Source organism: Bolinopsis microptera, chromosome 4 (genome assembly GCF_026151205.1).
Source record: "Bolinopsis microptera isolate Bmic1 chromosome 4, MBARI_Bmic_1.0, whole genome shotgun sequence".
Taxonomy (NCBI): domain Eukaryota; kingdom Metazoa; phylum Ctenophora; class Tentaculata; order Lobata; family Bolinopsidae; genus Bolinopsis; species Bolinopsis microptera.
Window position 1 is genome coordinate 14,577,529 of NC_087075.1, and position 18,255 is coordinate 14,595,783.

Genomic DNA, 18,255 nt, shown 5'->3' on the forward strand with positions numbered 1-18,255 from the left:
TAACATAGGTACAACCGATAAATAATTGATACATTTGATCATTAAACTGATTAAATGTTAAAAACAATTGAAATTCAAAACTACCGAGCTGGGTAAAATAAAACCTTTCAATTATCGAGAGAATAAAATGAAAATATCTGCAAAAGTAATTTAATAAATTAGCTGGATAATATTAATTTAGCTGTATAATATTAAATAAATGGAACATTGAAACTTATTCAGAAATATGTAAATTTATTTATGTACCATTGTCCATTATAAAAGTATCAATACAATTTGTGTTTCCTGACGAGGAGGGCCAGGGGATGTTATTTTCGTGGATTCTAACATTCTCCCTTCACGATATTAGCTACTCCTCTAATAAGGATCCATTTGGCTGCATGCAGGATAGTCAGCCGATGACATTTGTCAAATATTTCTAACTTGTCCAGGTCACTTTCCTGAACACACTGGAAATTACTGGGTGATCCAAATCCCGCCTCTTCCAACTGTTCCGTGTAACATTCCAGACCATATCGTGACAGCCACCCTTCTAATGAGTATTGGTCGGGCTGCGAGCCATTTCCTTGGGTCCCGACTGAAGTCTGACTGTAATGTTCATCCCCCAAATACTCTGCCTACTCCTTCCCAGTTTCTGACGTCCCGTTATACTTGGCATCAATAGCATTCGCTACTACCTGTAATCTGCCCGCAATTCCAACCCATTGACCACTACTGTGTACTTGTGGTTGGCCGACATATCATGCTCTTTCCTATTATATGAATGATTATATTATTTGGTCTTCCAATGGTTGTGTGAAGGTTAGGTGGCCCAAAGTGTCACTGCTGGATAGAAACCCTGTGCTGCCGTGAGGTTGTCAGAACTTTGAAAAGGGGTATCCCTGTGGTGCCCCCTTCCAGTTAATCATCAGTCAACATGTTGATAGCCACTCCACATCAAGTCCTCCCCTGCTACCTCCACGTGGTGAAGACTGGAAACTGGGCTGTGTCCAGGCTAAATACAGGAAGGGCGACGGGAAACAATGAGTCCCGAGGAGCTCAATCACAAAACGTCATTGACTCCTAAACTCTTGGCTCACAAGGGGCTCGGAGACTCATAAATCTTTATTGTGGATTGCACAGTAGTTAAAGAGGTGTAGGCTGTTACCCTCCAAACCTATTCTACTACGACCCAGTCAGACTGGACCACGCTCTGTTAGATAGGATACAGCTCCCTGTGCCAGGGTAACCGGTACTCGGTAGTCAGAGGGAGAGTTAGCCCTCGTCAAAGCGGAAATTTCTGTTTCACGCTCTAACTCCCTTACGCTTTAGGTCATAAGCTTAATGTCCTGCATGGAGCAGGTGAAGATCGAGTAGAGTAAAGTTGAGTGCTAGTGATACAGCCTGATAAACGTTATGTTCATGTGGTTAACGTTTACATGTTCGAGTTGGTAAAATGTTCCTGCGGTTTTCCCCAATGTTCCGGTGGCATGGCATTGGGATTAGTGACCATTTGTCACAGTGAAGGGGACTTCACTGGGTCACTTAGCCTTTTGAAAAACAGATATGGTCACAACCAAAAGCACTAGGGTTCAAGCCCCTACCAGGCCTATCGAGGATCAGTACAGTTATGACTCGGTTGTCCTAAACCCACATAGTGGACGGGCAGCTGATGATGTGTTTATGAATCCTAGAAAGCCAACAGAAAACATCAAAAAACAAAAAAATAGTGGAGGAGTAGTTAGTTGTACAACGAAGAGTATCATTGGGACTCTTAATGTCCGTACTGTGAGGGAGTTTTCTAAACGGCTTGAAATGGTTACTCTTTTCTTGCGCAGTCAGATATCTGTCCTTGCAATACAAGAACACCGAGTTGTGCATGATGAAGAAGTCAAGATAGAGAGGCACAAGAAGGGAGTCCACCTAATAACAACTTCAGCATGGAGAAACAGAGCACAAGCGTCTACAGGAGGAGTGGGATTCCTGCTGACTAAACAAGCCTTTAATGCAGTTAGTCTTATCAAGACCTATAGTAAGCGCTGCATGCTTGTGTCGTTGGACGGAAACCCAAGATTAACCATAATCTCTGTGTATAGTCCAACGCGAACGGAATCCGCAACTGTCGAAGAAGCCGAAGAGTTTCACGACTGCTTGAGAGCAGCAGTAAGGGAGGTCCCCTCTCATCATCTACTACTTGTAATAGGAGATCTTAATGCTCACCTCAGCAAGTTGAATGCTGAAGATACGGGATGGTAATGGCATCAAGTGACCAATCGTAATGGTCATCTGCTCAGGGATACACTGCTGGAGGGAGAGTTAGAGGCGACGAATCATCGTTTTCAGAAGAGTCCTGGTAAGCAGTGGACTCACCTCTCAGATGGAGTACTAACTAGGAGCCAGATTGACTATGTCCTGGTACGGAAGAAGTGGATGAGCTCAATAAAGAACACTGAGCCATGCAACTCTTTCAATTCCCTGGGCTCTGACCATCGGGCAGTACTCTCAACTGTAAAGCTCAGTCTACGAAAGAGCATAAGTCCACCACGGGTCACACGTTACGACTTCAGTCGTCTCAAAACTGATCAAGAGTTACAGATCAAGTATGGAGTTGAAGTTAGAAATAGGTATAGTGCACTCTTGAGTGAGGAGCAACTAGATCTAGGTCCTACTAGTGACGTCACCACTAAGTATGGTAAGTTTATTGAAGCAGTGAAGTATGCAAATAGGAAGCATCTTCCGCATAAACCTAAGAAGCGGTATGACGATCCTGCCAACGACCCACGAGTAGAGGAAGCCAGAAGCAAATTTTTTGCTGCCAAGGAGACCTACCATCTGGATCCTTGTGAAGACAACAGACAGACAGTTGCCGAGGAGAAAGACACTCTCTCTGCATGCTACCGTACTGTGGAGGAAGAGCTGCTTAAACAGAAAATAAGTAAAGCTGAAAACGCAGCCGATAGATGCAAGAACAAAGAGAGCTGGAATCTTGTTAATGAGGTCAGTGGGAGAAAGAAGAAGCCATGTGGTCTTGTAGAAGGAGGTAGTAGAGAGGGTAGATTGAGAGCCTGGAAAGACCACTTTACCAAGCTACTTGGACAACCTCCAGTAGTTCCAAACGAAGAAGTGGACATACCAGTCGTACATCCACCACAAAACATCAGTGTGGATAAGTTCACCAAGACCGAACTGGAGGAGGCTACGAAATCGATTAAAGAAGGTAAGGCATTTGGAGAGGATGGAGTTGCCCCTGAAGTACTGAAGAGGGTAGATGTTGATGATTTGATCCTTGACATCTGCAATAAAGCACTAGATGATGGCGATGTTCCTGACCAATGGAAGCACCTAAACATCGTGCCTGTTCCAAAGAAAGGGAATTTGACCAAAGTAGATAACTATAGAGGTATTGCACTAAAATCCATAGTGAGTAAGACTCTCAATAAGATGATACTGAACAGGATCAAACCTGCCATGGAAGACATCTTAAGGATCAATCAGAACGGATTCAGAGAGAGTAGGTCAACAACTAGTCATATTCTTGGCCTAAGAAGGGTATTTGAGGGAGCCCGGGATAAAGATCTGACCGCGGTAATGCTCTTCATTGATTTCAAGATGGCATTCGACAGCGTACACCGTGGACTCCTCATGAAGATCCTCCTGGCATATGGAATTCCCAAGGAGATTGTAGGCTTGATACAAAGAATGTATGCAGATACATTTGCTCGTGTGATTACCGAGGATGGTCTGAGTGAAGCATTCTTCATTCTAGCAGGAGTGATGCAGGGAGACACTTTGGCGCCCTACCTATTCATAATCGTAATTGGCTACATTATGAGGGTGTCCCTAGAGGGTAGGGACTAGGGACTTTGGGTTTACTCTACACCCTAGAAGAAGCCGTCGCTATCCGGCATAGCAGTCAAGGTCACTGATGCGGACTTTGCTGACGACCTTGCTCTTATAACAGATAGTGTTGCGGCCAACTCAGTTGACTAACGCCAAGGTGTATGGACACCTCATCAGAGCATCTGATAAGATAGCTGCACGGAGAATGAGACTCGCAGGTCATTTAGCCAGACATGAAGAACTATTGAGTCATCAACTTCTCTTCTGGGAACCCCTTCAAGGACATCGTCGATGGGGAAGACCACATCTCACATACATTGACATCCTTCGGAAGGACACGGGGCTTGACGACAGCAAAGAGATTAACAAACTCATGCTGGATAGACAGATTTGGAAGGAGACTATTTCTGTTCGGACGCTGAAGCCGCCCTAAGTCGAAGTAAGTCGAAGTATATTAGTAAATTATACAATTATTTGTATATATAGATACAAGGTGTTTTTTTTGTAGAGTTATCAAATCAGTTACAACTACAGAAAACAATTGCAAGAGCGAGGTACTACTAGTACTAAAGGTCAACACTCATAATTGAGTTTAATTTGGGTAATTATGTTAAAATTTGAACCGATTAGTCAGCCAAAATCTGATTTTTAATTTATGTTAAAAAAGTTAAAAAAGTTAAAGTAATTAATGTTAAATTCCAAAATCTCGATCTTAGAATTTAACTTTTTTAACGTGGACCCCCCCCTATATACCTAAGAACACTTGATCGGCTCACTCTCCTTGCATGCCTTTGGCACGTACGTCTCACATCCCTTGATACGAGAACCCCCTTTAGCAAGAGCTCCCGTCCCTTATGTGATCTATGAGTCGAGCAGTCAGATCATGTTTACTTCTTAATGTACAGCTATGATTTACAGAATTTACATGTGAACTCTACCCTATATCTAGCTCATTTCTGGGTCTACTGATGGATCACATGGATGGATCACATCACTAATTATACGTCACATCACTAATTATACGTCATATGATCTGACCTCTAATAATGGAGGGCCCCCCTTTGTCGGCCTCCCGTCACTCCGTAACGAAATTTCGACTTTTAATTACTCAAAAACGGATTGATTTCTCACTATTTTCTTTGGCAGATATGTAAATCGTAGGTTTGAAAAGCCTTAGAAACATAATTTAACCAATAACGAACCTGTTTTCTTGGACATTTTTCGGAAAAAATGGGTAAAATTGTCACACCGTAACATTCTATAGTTTTGAAATATGCCCCTTTAAGCTTTGGAGGTGTTTGTATGAATGATCATCAAACGTTATTTTGGGGCACATAATTAAAATTCCGAGTAGAAGCTCAAGCATTCAAACGAGTTATTTTGACAAGCTCGTTTTCGGTCGTTTGGTATTATATTATATTGTGGTCTTAATTTGATCCATTATAGATCAGGTTCTTTCCTCGTTAATATGTACTACATCTTCACCAACTAATGATAATATTTCATTACGAGTTCGAATTACGAGTTCAGACACAAAAGCTATCTGATAATCTCTAATGATCTCCAATTAGCAAACATTAGCACCAATTAGTACCAATTAGTACCTATTACCTGGGTTTTTCTTTCAAGTACACAATCAATCAGTAAATCCTTCATAGCAGTGAGAGCTTGAGTAGCTTTCAGGCGCTGTATCTGTAACTGAACCGCTGCCAGCCCTGAAATAGGAGACGGGTTTCAGAGAAATGATTTTACCCTGCTAAACGAAATCGTAAAATTTTTAAAACTTTAATAGGTTTGCATTGCTTTTTAACCCCATCTATAAAAGGCCTCAGATGATAAATTTGACTGTATTTCTTAACCAACACTATCTCATATAACAACACTTGGATTTAAATAAACATATGAAAAAGTCTCAAGTTTCAACAAGCCTCATTGTTGAAATCAGCAGCAGTTAGACCAGAGAAAAGAAGGAAAAATCCCAACAATTTACCTTTAATAAGTGAAACAGAGAATGTCTGGATCTGAAGTTCCTTGACATTCTTTAAAAGAGCAATCTCACATCTTATACCCTGGTCTTGGAGACTAGCCGGTTTAATACAAACTTTAGTGAGTCGACCCAGGAAATCGTACAGCGAACCCAGGTCACAAAACACTGTGTCAGCTTTGTAGTCTGAAACAGTGTTAGATTAACAATTTATTGATTAGTTAATTAATTAATTAAATAAGTTTTTCGATTATAATTATCAACAAAAATTCTTGACTAGCTGTCTGAATTAGAAAGTTTAAAACGTTTGACTTTCACCCATTGCCCGGTAGGACAAATCAATATGTTCATTGCATCCAAGTTTTCTCCGGTATACTGCTTCCAGTATCTTGATGGAGACTTGTGTCACTCTCACCGACCTCATCGGTCAAAACTTTAATCAAAACCGCTAAAATTATTTAATAAAATTAAAATTAAGTTTCAACTAACCAGCATCACTGTTTAGTTTCAACTAACCAGCATCACTGTTTAGTTTCAACTAACCAGCATCACTGTTTAGTTTCAACTAACCAGCATCACTGTTTAGTTTCAACTAACCAGCATCACTGTTTAGTTTCAACTAACCAGCATCACTGTTTAGTTTCAACTAACCAGCATCACTGTTTAGTTTCAACTAACCAGCATCACTGTTTAGTTTCAACTAACCAGCATCACTGTTTAGTTTCAACTAACCAGCATCACTGTTTAGTTTCAACTAACCAGCATCACTGTTTAGTTTCAACTAACCAGCATCACTGTTTAGTTTCAACTAACCAGCATCACTGTTTAGTTTCAACTAACCAGCATCACTGTTTAGTTTCAACTAACCAGCATCACTGTTTAGTTTCAACTAACCAGCATCACTGTTTAGTTTCAACTAACCAGCATCACTGTTTAGTTTCAACTAACCAGCATCACTGTTGGGTATCCTCAGCCTCTTGTGAACACAAAACAGCTGAGTAGGAGACAACACAAAGTAGTGTCCCTCATTTATAATCGCCTCCCCAAACGTCCTAACATAGCGGCACAGGGAGCTGGTGACGTAGTACACGTCGTTGTGGTGCAGGTCCAGGAAGCGGAGTACTGTGGAGCACGAGGACACGTCCTGGTTGTGGCTGGGAGACAGAGGGTAACAGAGGCTGGGAGACATACATGATAATAGTGCTTATAGCCAAAAAGAAAACTAGACAATATCTGTGGAGCACGAGGACACGTCCTGGTTGTGGCTGTGGAGACAGAGGTTACATGAGAAGTACTTTTTGATTTCCAACATTGTTTGTTTAGTGATAAGTAGGTAATACTATCTTCCATTCGGGGAAATTAAAACTTTAAATCAAGCCGTGACGAATTCCTCATAAAGTTACTTGTTACTTGAAGTTAGTTACTTGTTACTTGTAATTTACTTGTAATTTACTTGTAATTTACTTGTAAAACACTGCACACTGCTTACCAATTAACTATTTTCAGAAGGTAATGCTCCAGGGAACTCCGTCTCTGTTCTATAATAGCAGGAGATAGGTTACCAGACAGTTGCTTAGGAGGGAAGGAACCTTTAAACATCTTGAAACTGTCTGATATCTTGTCGTGAAGTTTGCGGAACTCGCTGTAGCGCCGGTACACACACCAGTTTCTCTCCTGTGTGAACACGTCTATTCTGTAAACCTGAGGGGGTTATTCTGTGAACCTGAGGGGGGTATTCTGTAAACCTAAGGGGGTTATTCTGTGAACGCTATAAATTTTGCCCCAGACTCCTCTAATTTGCCCCAGACTCCTCTCTGTCTATCCGTGCAACTACACCCTACTACTAGAGTACTTACCACGTGCAACTACACCCTGCTACTAGAGTACTTACCACGTGCAACTACACCCTACTACTAGAGTACTTACCACGTGCAACTACACCCTGCTACTAGAGTACTTACCACGTGTCTATCAGTACTTACCACGTGTCTATCAGCACTTACCACGTGTCTATCAGCACTTACCACGTGTCTATCAGTACTTACCACGTGTCTATCAGCACTTACCACGTGTCTATCAGTACTTACCACGTGTCTATCAGTACTTACCACGTGTCTATCAGTACTTACCACGTGTCTATCAGTACTTACCACGTGTCTAGCAGTACTTACCACGTGTCTATCAGTACTTACCACGTGTCTATCAGCACTTACCACGTGTCTATCAGTACTTACCACGTGTCTATCAGTACTTACCACGTGTCTATCAGTACTTACCACGTGTCTATCAGTACTTACCACGTGTCTATCAGCACTTACCACGTGTCTATCAGTACTTACCACGTGTCTATCAGGTGACTCTCTGATATGGGCCTCGTGTATAACAATGTGTTTGACACGTGTGTTGGATACCCCGTACTCCCGGTCCATTCTCCACAGACCACTTGCTGAGTCCGGCAGTGAACCTGGTAAAGTGAGGGTTAGTGAACCTGGTAAAGTGAGGGTTAGTGAACCTGGTAAAGTGAGGGTTAGTGAACCTGGTACTGTTAGGGGCAGTGAACCTGGTACAGTGAGGGTTAGTGAACCTGGTGCAGTGAGGGGCAGTGAACCTGGTACAGTTCTGCTAAAGTAAAATAGGTGATGGGAAGCTGTGTTAAATATTGTTAATTTTAAGGTATATAATATCATGATATTATTTAAATTACATTTAAACTATAGCTTAAATACTCAAATACTCAAAGCACGGATCTGACGTAACACCAGGAACTATTTGGTATAAAATTATATACTTTATTTCAATTTCACTGCAATATACCTTGAAGTGACGTCATGGTAGTGTTTAGTTACTATTTAGAGACTATTTAACCCTCTCAACCAAGTGGCACTTCTCTCATTATGGAGCCAGTACTAGGTCTGTTAGGTCTCTTCTTTAGTGGTTAACATGTCTTTTTGAAATGATAAGGTAAGGTCAGAAACTATAAATAGTTTTAAATAATCAATTTGTGTGATCAACCAGTAAGTTAGACAAGACTCAATTTTAACTGAAGTAGAAATTGATCATCAAAATTAAGATTTGAAACTTGAATCAATCTTAACACAAAAACAGCGAGTAGTTTTGGATAATATCATTATTACAGTGTCAGTAAAATGCACAGTTGGTGTTTTGATAACGATATTTATATTGGTAATCAAAATTAGAGCAAGTACATTATCACATTCAACAAGTATAAAAGTATCGATAATATAACACGGTGTATTTATGCATCTTTGCAAAAACTTATGTCAAAAACTGTTTTGCTATGCATTAAACTTTGTAGTTAAAAATTTACAGACAAGTAAATGTGAAAAATATGATAAATTAAAATCATTTCTATGATTTGATATCGCTATCAATGAGGCAAGAATATTATGATTAGTAATTGGATCTAAAAGGAGCAACACATTCATTATGTTCTAAAGAAGTTACAACAAGCACTACCAACTTGGTGATAGTAACATAATGAGGTTGAAAATGCTACAGAGAATAAAGATTTACAAATGTTTACAGTTTAGCAATGCTCATACAATGATAATAGAGAATTTAAAATATCCATGATGGCAAGTTCTTTTTTATTCATGAACTCGGTGTTAGTTGGTACCATACCAAGATTCACAAAAGTTTTACAGTCACTTGCTCATCATGATTACGCGCTGAAAATAATCAAAAATCCTTCGAAATCTTCGATTGATTGGCGCAGATTTCTCATGCAAGACATAACAAATCTCCGTTTAAAATACTGAAGATTCCCAGAACCTTATGCCCCTATCCTCAACTGAAACATCACATCAAATAAGAAATGATGGAGTTACTCAAAGTTTTAATTAGACCCTGAACCAAAGTAGAAATACATAATAATGGCAAGTGCGAAAACAGCAGCAATGCGCACTTTCCACTTAGCGCTCCGCTCAGCTGGTGTCACCTGAACCTGCTCGGAATCAGAGGCTGAGGATGAGGCTGAAGCTGGTTCAGGTGTTGGGTGTGGAATGTTGGTGCGCTTTACGGGAGAGGTTAATCTGACGGGTCGAGCACTGGCTAAGTCTATACCTCCGTCTGAATCTGGAAAAAGCAGCGTGTAATTGTCAACACACAGTGAGCATACTGTGCAACAGTGTTACATACTAAATTGAAGCTAAATGTATTAAAATAGGTTTTTAAGTCAGGGAAAATCAATGATCCGACTTGCTTTTTAGGATTGATGTAACTTAAAATTCTCCTACCTGAACTGTCAACTTCCCCAATCATTTGCAGATACTTTAATTCATACACCCTTCTTGTTGTTTCAGTTATCGGACCTTCAAAATAGTTAAAATATCCATAAATTCGAAAAATTGAAAAAGAATACAGCTTGTGACTGTTATCTAACTCAAAACTCAATGAATGATACATATTTTTGTTTGATATAAAGAATATCCATTTCAGTCTATAACTATTAATTAATTTAATATGCAATAAAATATCTGAAGCTAATTGTTTAATTTGATATGTAAATATTTACCTGGTTGAAATCCTAATTCAGTAAGATTGTCACGAAGTTCATAATTTGAAAGAGCTGTTACATCTACCATCTTGCTCTGTCAGAACTAAGGATGATAACAATAAGAACAGCAATAAACTGTACACTACACATCATAGCAATCAACACAAAAACACGCGCGACAGTCCCACCTTGCGGCCTAACATACTATTAGAGCTAATACCATTTAAGTTCAAGCTGGTTTGTTAACAATATTGAAATATAGAAAGTGTGAACTAAAAGAGGTTATACTGTAAATCACGCATGATAGGTTCAAAAAGAAAGAAGAAACTAAGTAGAAAACATATCTGAATATCCAAGTGGAGGTTTACAAAACGAAATTATACTATAATTACATGACACCTGCAGGTTTTAAACTTGCAACCATCCGATTACAATCCCCATTCAAATCACTTATTGTTTCATTGAATTGAACTTTAAACAATCAAATATATATACACACAAAATACAACACATCATCTACTCCATCATCTGGGCAGGGATGAGGTTGTACAAGACTTCTGATAGAGGGGTCTCATGTTTGATGTCAATCTTCTTTCCTCTGTACCCACGAAAAGCGATAAGAGTTGTTCTAGCAAATCCTATCCTTGTTCTTACATGCCTTACTACATCACAGTATCTCTCTCCTCTTTCTGGCTATGAGATCTGCTCATTTGTTGACAAATTGCTTAAACTCTTTCGACATACCAGATGTGTGGAATCACATCTTGCTTACGGAATAAGTGTTTGGGGCTCAGCCCTCAAAGACCAACCAAACGATAAGCTGTTCATAACTCAGAAACGTTGTATAAGAATCCTCTTTGGAGACCTAAATGCATACCTCGACAAACATGCCACTTGTGCACGAGCCAGACCTTATACAAAACAGAGGTTAGGAGCTGCTTTTTTCGAAAAAGAGCACACCAAGCCCATTTTTAATCGACTAAAATTGCTTACTGTTCAAAACTTGTACAAATACCACTGTATATCTGAGATATTTCGAATCATGAAATTTCGCACTCCATACTCGTTGTATTGTACTATAGACTCATCAAAACGTGATACAAGCAATGTCATAATCCTCCCAAGAAAAACCAACACGTTTCTTTATATAGCCTCCAAATTGTGGAATAGCATACATAAACAGATTCTAAATGAGAATGGGGAAATCCTCACTACTTCTGTATCTTTGGTTAAATTACGCTGTAAAAGTATCATCCTGGGATCCCAATCCATCAACAATAATAACACCTGGACTTACCACAACTTTCACATCGCCCCTCACTCAGTCACAGACCAAACCAGTTCATCACTCACTCACCAAATTGCCGACCCAATATCTATTGAAGAGGCGTAAATTTTCTAGACAAATGACATTATATCGATATTATTGCTGCAGCAGATACAAATACCAACATTATTATATTCCCAAACGTTTGAACCATTAAATTAACTAGGAAATTCAATCATCAACTTAACTTTTACTGTTTAAAACTTATATGATGATATTAACTTAACTTATTATTATTTTTTTTTTTTAAAACATACTTCTTTTTAGTGTGGTGACTTGGGGTCCATAAATATAACAATACAAGCTGATAAACCAAAAAGAACAACTGGGGTAGGTAGGTAGCCCTGGTGGGTGCGTAAACTTTACGGTCTGCTCTCTCCAAGATCAGCCTGCTTCTCCTTTTTGCCGTGAAGCCTAATTTCTAGTTTTTATAAATACAATGCAAGTGCAGGTTTACTAATCTTAATCTACTTAACAACTCAATAGCCCAAGTCACCATACCCGTAGTATATTCCATGGTAATAGAAGAACTTTAAAGTTTTTAAAATTGTTGCTATAATTGATTTAAATAAAAAATTTGTTGTTTTCTTGAAGAAAAAAAAAAAAATTGTTGTTTTCTTGAAATATAGCTGGGATGAAGGTTGCCTTGTCCACTCTTCTAGGTACTAATTTTTCTTTAAGTTCTTGCTCATTTTGTACACTTCTTCGAAGAGTCTTTGTCCTATTTGATAAGCAATTGGGGCGTGAAACCCTAATGTCAAGAAAGGTGTTATCAAATGGAGTCCAAACTCCTCTAGCAGATACATCAAGCCGAGCTTGGTCACCTGTTTTAGTTTTGGGGTTGAGACAGTCACCCTCATTTACCGCGTCTTCTGTAGCTGGAATTCAACTTACACATCATGACATACCTCACGCACGAGATTGGCCATTGTGTCTCTGATGTGATTATGGGTAATCATCATGTAGCCCCTAATTTGCAATTGAGGAGCTTGCAAGTTTGGAGTGGCAGTGTGTTGAGCCTACTGGAAGCCTCTTTTTCTCTTGCTGCTAGTAAAATATAACTATATTTTATTTCAAAACTTTGTTTTATTAGTAGAGCTCTCTTGGAGGAGGTGTCACCAGTGGCATAACGTTGCCTGTTGGCGCCCCCGCCAAAAAAGCGCCCCCCTGTTGGCGCCTCCTCCCCTTTTGGTGCCCCTCCCTAAAATTTAACAAATTAGGTGATTTTAGAGGATACGCCGGTAAAATCTCTAAAAAAGTGTGTATCTAGAGCAAAACGCGCAGTTTTGCTAGTACTTTAGTTAAGTTTTCGAAATTGTCCCACATTCAAACGACGATTTGGCGTCCCCCTAAGACGGCGCCCCCCCCCCCCCCTGAACAGCGGGGTCAGCGGGGCCCTACTTTACGCCACTGGGTGTCACACATTTCAGCTTTATTACAGGGTGAGAATCCTTGTCAGGTTTTGCTGGTTCTTCCAGGGCTTATGTCTGTCCGCATTGCACTTTGTGGCGAGGCAGCATTAGTGTCAATAAAAGAATCTTACTGCTATACTCTTTATGCGGTATATGGACAGCTCCTCTAGAGAACCTATACCTGCACCATGCCGCCGTGGGCTTTTCACGACTTCCAATATACCTATCTTATGATAGAGGCCAGCTAATCGGCTTAATAGATAAACCGGACAACCGGACCGCAACTTAACAAGACCAATGGGACATCTCAACCTGACCACGATAAGGCATTACTCGGCGTAGGGCGCTGAGAAAGTCTTGTATCAAAAGCTTCAATCCTCTCACTAAAACCGGGAAAGTGCGCACGCGCAAAACTTTATCTTTCCTTTTCACGATCACGTGACAAGCAACTCACGCATCCACACGCAACTCCCCCACGATCCAATCAGGCCCTCTTTCTCGACCATTTCTGTACTCAGGCACCGGTCCCCCAAAGCAACTTACCGGGCATCATAACAGTACACAATCTCCTTGACCTCACACCATCTATTTTACTTTTTCCGAACCTCCTCAACACACCAGCGATCTGCCCAGCACCACCTTTGACAATAAACTAAGGAGCATGTCAATGGGGCGAGATCAGTCTCATTTCATAGTCACACGGGATCTATGGTAGTCAATCTTCGGAGGGGCGCCCCCACTCAACTGCCATTGCTCTTGCAATGGTACCAGATGTATCTCTGCATTACCGGGATAGTGGCGCAAACATCTGGGCCTCAGTAGGACTCTTTGGTATTATTGAGTCGCTTGCTCTTTCGAGTCAAGTCAGTAGATGCTGCACCAACAAAATAAAACATTTCAGCTATAGCATCATACTTGGCTTGGAGCATGGAATTTTTGGTTTTTTAATCATTTCTTTCACAGAGTTGGTAAGGCTATAGCTACTTGAAGCTACCAAAAAAGTGGCTCAAAATTAAACTCGTGCTTAACTTTTTTAATACTTTCAACACTACTATATAACAAATAATTTGAGGACTAGCAATGGTTATGTTAACAATGAACTAGAGACCTTGTTTGGACGATGGGGGGCTCAGGGAGGATGGATCACTGCTCCTAGAAAATGAGTTGAGTTGTCAGTTCGGTTCGTCATGTGTTCACATACCACTAGTCACTACACCTAATAAAAAACCATTGCTAGTCCAAAAAAATATATAGTAGTGTTGAAGTATTCCAAGATAGGCATTCTCTGAATACCTGTCTCAACAAATTTTTTGTTTATTTATTTTTACTCTGAAAATTCTGCTCAAACAATTTTACCTACACAATTAACAATTTCAAACCAAATCACCCCATCCAAACCCAGTTTGTCCTGTTGTTGTTAGTGTGTCTGACCTTTGAATGATTTATATATTTTTGAATACTTCAATCACTCTTTTGAAAGTTCTTGAAAAAATTCTATTCAATCATATTCCCACTTAACCCACCTCATATCACTCACAATGAACCGGCTGATGCTCTTCTCCTTTCAGGTGCAGGGGTCTGTCCAAGCTGGCCCCCTGGACTCCGGACATATCTCTGATATCATATCATCATGGCTACTACCTCAAGTGCTAGTACCCAAAGGCGTTCCCCTAGACACACTCCTCCTCCTACCAACCCAGGATCCAGAGCTAGCATGTCACCATCCGGCAGAGGAGCTACCTCCCAAAAGAAGAAACCTCTAGCAGACAACAAAGCCCTGCGCAGGAACAGCCCTAGCGCAATGGCCCAGAAAGCTGTGCTGGGTAAACGCCCATCAAAGTCACCCCAAGAACAACCAGAGACATCTGTTCTTAAACCTCCAGGTAATCTGGTTATTGAAAAGATCAGCCCAAACCTGATATCAGCTTTAGAATCATCGAACCTCAGAGAGAGCCCCAGCAGTCCAATGAGCCCTCTGTACAAGTCCTTTCCTCCATTCTCCCGTGCTGAAGAGTCTGCTGAAGAACTTGAAATCCAGGATAAACCTACAGTAAAACAACGGGCTTCAAAGAGTGATTGTCCTTGCCGATCAACATCAGATGGTAAGGAATGGAAGTTCAAGTGTACCAGATGTTTTCAGCACTGGCATGCTTCCTGTTGCAATCTCAAGGGTGCTAACAACATTCAGCACGATACACCTCTTGAAGCTTCTCTGAATATTATTCTCTCAGAATGGCTATGTCCATGGTGTTTCGATACATCATTCCCCAGACCAGGCTCCAGCATGTCAGCCAAGATGGACAACAACCTAAAGAGCTCTGTAGACTACAGCCAGAACATACAGGCTATATCAGATGCTATTTCTAATGCTGTTGGTAACAGTATGCCTACTGTGGAGATTGTATCCCTGGAGACAAGACTGAAGAAGCTGAGTCAAGAGATTCATGAATTTCAGCAGTCCAGAAGTCCATCTGAAGCACCACCTGCTACAGAAATCCCCCTCCTTAAATGCACAGAACCTCCAGTGTGTGATTACCTGGTCGATGTGCTAAGTGCTGAGATCCTCAAAGAAGTTACAGAGTTTCTCCTGGAGAGCCAAGCTAGTAATAAGTTCATCCCGAAGAATGGAAGACAGGTCCTCAAGTTTGGGGAAGACTACTCTTATACTGGTGATTCAGACCCACCCCTATCCCCCACAATCCCAGCACCCCTTGCCTCAGCCATAGACGCAGTTACATCAAAGTGCAGACTGACCCATAAGCCCAACTCCATCCTAATAAACTACTACCCTCCCTCAGTTGATACCACCACTAGTAGCAAGCTCCCTTTTCACTCTGACGATGAGTCTGAGATTATTGCTAACTCAGAAATTGCTACTATCAGCATAGGCGACGTCAGGAAGGTGTGCTTTAAGTGCATCCATGAGACCGGAAACGAAGCCTCAACTGAGTATGTTCATAGTGTGAGTCCAGAATCTAACTCAATGTATGTGATGACACGATCGTCACAAGCCTGGTATCGTCACGGTATTGATGAAACAGGTCCTGCTGAAACTCAGTCTTCTGTGCAGACAGGAAGGTTCTCCATCACACTGAGAACTGTGAGCAAACAGTTCAGCCGGAGCTGCATCATCATGGGCGACTCTAACACCAAGCCCATCAAGTTCGGTGTCGGTACTGGAACCCTTGGACAGTCCTTCCCAGGTGAACGTGTTAAAGCCAACAAGGTCAGTGCAATAGACCCTAAGCTCTGCATTGGTTATAGCAACGTCATCTTAGTTTGTGGGACCAACGATCTACGAGTTGAAAATGTGCAGTCACCTGGTGATATACACCAGCTGGTAGACATTCTCCACCTGAAAATCCAGCAGATCCAGAAACTGTGCCCTAAGGCGAAGTTGTTTGTCACAGCAGTTTTACCGTCTAGACTCCCTAAGATGAATAAAAACATTATGGCATTCAACAGCTTGGTTGATGAAATGTTGTACTCTAGCTTTAACCAGAATGTATGGCACCTTGGTGTTGGCCACTTTTTAGACGGTAAAGGGTTGCTTGCTATGAAACTCACGAGAAATGGTGATGAAATCCATCTCGGAGAGCTTGGTATTGCTAAATTTGTGAGATGTCTGAAACAGTGGGTGTATGTGAGGGAGAGACAGGAGAGAGTAAGACAAAGGAAGGCCACCCGACCAGTGGGAGTTTATCCCACTTAGTTTATCATGATTATGAAACTTATTAAAGATGTGTGCGACCCCTGTAGTAAATACATTAATATTGGCCAGCCACTCTTAGAATGTGAAAATTGCAGCAAAGTTGTTCATACTAAGTGCTTCAGATCCGCGAAATTTACAAGCAAAAACGGTCTATGGATGTGTAGTGATTGCTGTAGTACAATAGAAGATAGGTATTGCCCATTTCCAAGCAGCCAAAGATATGATGATTCAGATAAATTCTATGATACAAACAACCAGGAAGATGTCACCATAGCTAAATTCTCTTCAATACTTGAAGACTGTAAGCGTTACACAAAACAAGAACTAGCAAACTCAATCAGCAAACTTTTTCCTGAGAAAAATAAAAATTCTGCTTATCTGCCCGCTCTGTTTTGCAATATAGATGGGTTTGCTAGTAATTTTGACAGCTTTTTAATAGAACATAAGACCCTCCCGTGTAATTTTGATGTCATTGGATTGGCTGAGACCAACATCGATCCAAGCCAACAAGGCTTATACCAAATCCCCTCCTATACAACATTTTGTCAAGTACCATTCCCTGATAAGAAAAAAGGAACAGGAGTATCCTTATATGTCTCTGATCGCCTGAATGCTGTAGTAATCGAAAATCTATCTCACTGTACAAAAGATATTGAGTGCTTATTTGTTGAAATTACTCTTAGCTCGGGTGATAAACTGACATATGGGGTTGCTTATCGTCCTCCAAATGGCTGTAGTGAGACCTTTTGTCAAACTCTTGAGGATATATCTAAGCAGTTGGCTGGTAAAAAGTTCCATATTCTTGGCGATTTTAACTCTAACCTCCTCAATGTACAAACCTCCAGCCAGTTATTTGAGGACACGTTACTTCGTAACAATATGTATCCTACTATATCACTTGCTACCCACTTCCGTCCTAACTGTAAAAACTCATGTATTGACAATATCCTCACATCAGAGATAGATCATGTACTTCTTTCCGGTGTATTGAATGATAGGATTGGTGACCATGCCTTTATATTCACCTTCACGTCAATTCCTACCGAAAACAGTACTGAAAAACTTAAACATGTTCGCTACTATGATTATTCAAGTTCCAAACTCACTAATTTTGTTAATGAACTCGAGGTGAAGGTGAATGACTTAACTCCCTCGGTAAACTTCAATGAGTTCTTGGACTGCTTCAATGAAACACTTGATAAACACTGTAAGCTTGATGTACCAAAAGTTACCAAAAGGACTCCCAAACTCAACCCGTGGATTACCGATGGAATCATTGTCTCAGTTGAAAGAAAACATGAACTCTGTAGAGACTGGTCAAGCACTGTAACAAATAGAAACCCTGAGGGTAATGTACTGCTCTATAAAGTCTTCAGTGACTACCGAAGAATGCTTAAAAGTATTATCAAGGTCGCCAAACGATCGTACTACTGCAATGAAATCCATAAAAATATAGAAAACAGCAAAAAAACGTGGCAGATAATC

The 18,255-nt window shown here is 40.6% G+C and overlaps 2 protein-coding genes and 1 long non-coding RNA gene across 3 annotated transcripts in view; 1 reads left to right on the forward strand and 2 right to left on the reverse strand.

The window, feature by feature from the left end:
- LOC134813967 (nischarin-like) overlaps positions 1-8,749 on the reverse strand; it is a 34,943-nt gene extending 26,194 nt beyond the window's left edge. Inside the window, exons 1-6 of the mRNA XM_063821921.1 lie at positions 8,618-8,749; positions 8,143-8,267; positions 7,293-7,504; positions 6,752-6,957; positions 5,810-5,989; positions 5,431-5,534 (exon numbers count right to left, since the gene is read on the reverse strand). Of these exons, the coding sequence (XP_063677991.1) occupies positions 5,431-5,534; positions 5,810-5,989; positions 6,752-6,957; positions 7,293-7,504; positions 8,143-8,267; positions 8,618-8,633 (843 nt within the window). The 5' untranslated portion in view covers positions 8,634-8,749. The remainder of the gene's footprint in view (positions 1-5,430; positions 5,535-5,809; positions 5,990-6,751; positions 6,958-7,292; positions 7,505-8,142; positions 8,268-8,617) is intronic.
- Positions 8,750-8,957: 208 nt separating this feature from the next.
- LOC134814008 (uncharacterized) lies at positions 8,958-10,525 on the reverse strand. The gene is made up of 3 exons (XR_010160084.1): positions 10,338-10,525; positions 10,060-10,134; positions 8,958-9,898 (listed from the first exon to the last, which is right to left on the reverse strand). It is a non-coding gene; the product is annotated as an uncharacterized LOC134814008 (long non-coding RNA).
- A 3,576-nt stretch (positions 10,526-14,101) lies between these two features.
- Positions 14,102-18,255, forward strand: part of LOC134814338 (methionine aminopeptidase 2-like) — a 53,934-nt gene continuing 49,780 nt past the window's right edge. Inside the window, exon 1 of the mRNA XM_063822436.1 lies at positions 14,102-14,128. The gene's annotated coding sequence lies outside the window, so the exon portion shown is untranslated. The remainder of the gene's footprint in view (positions 14,129-18,255) is intronic.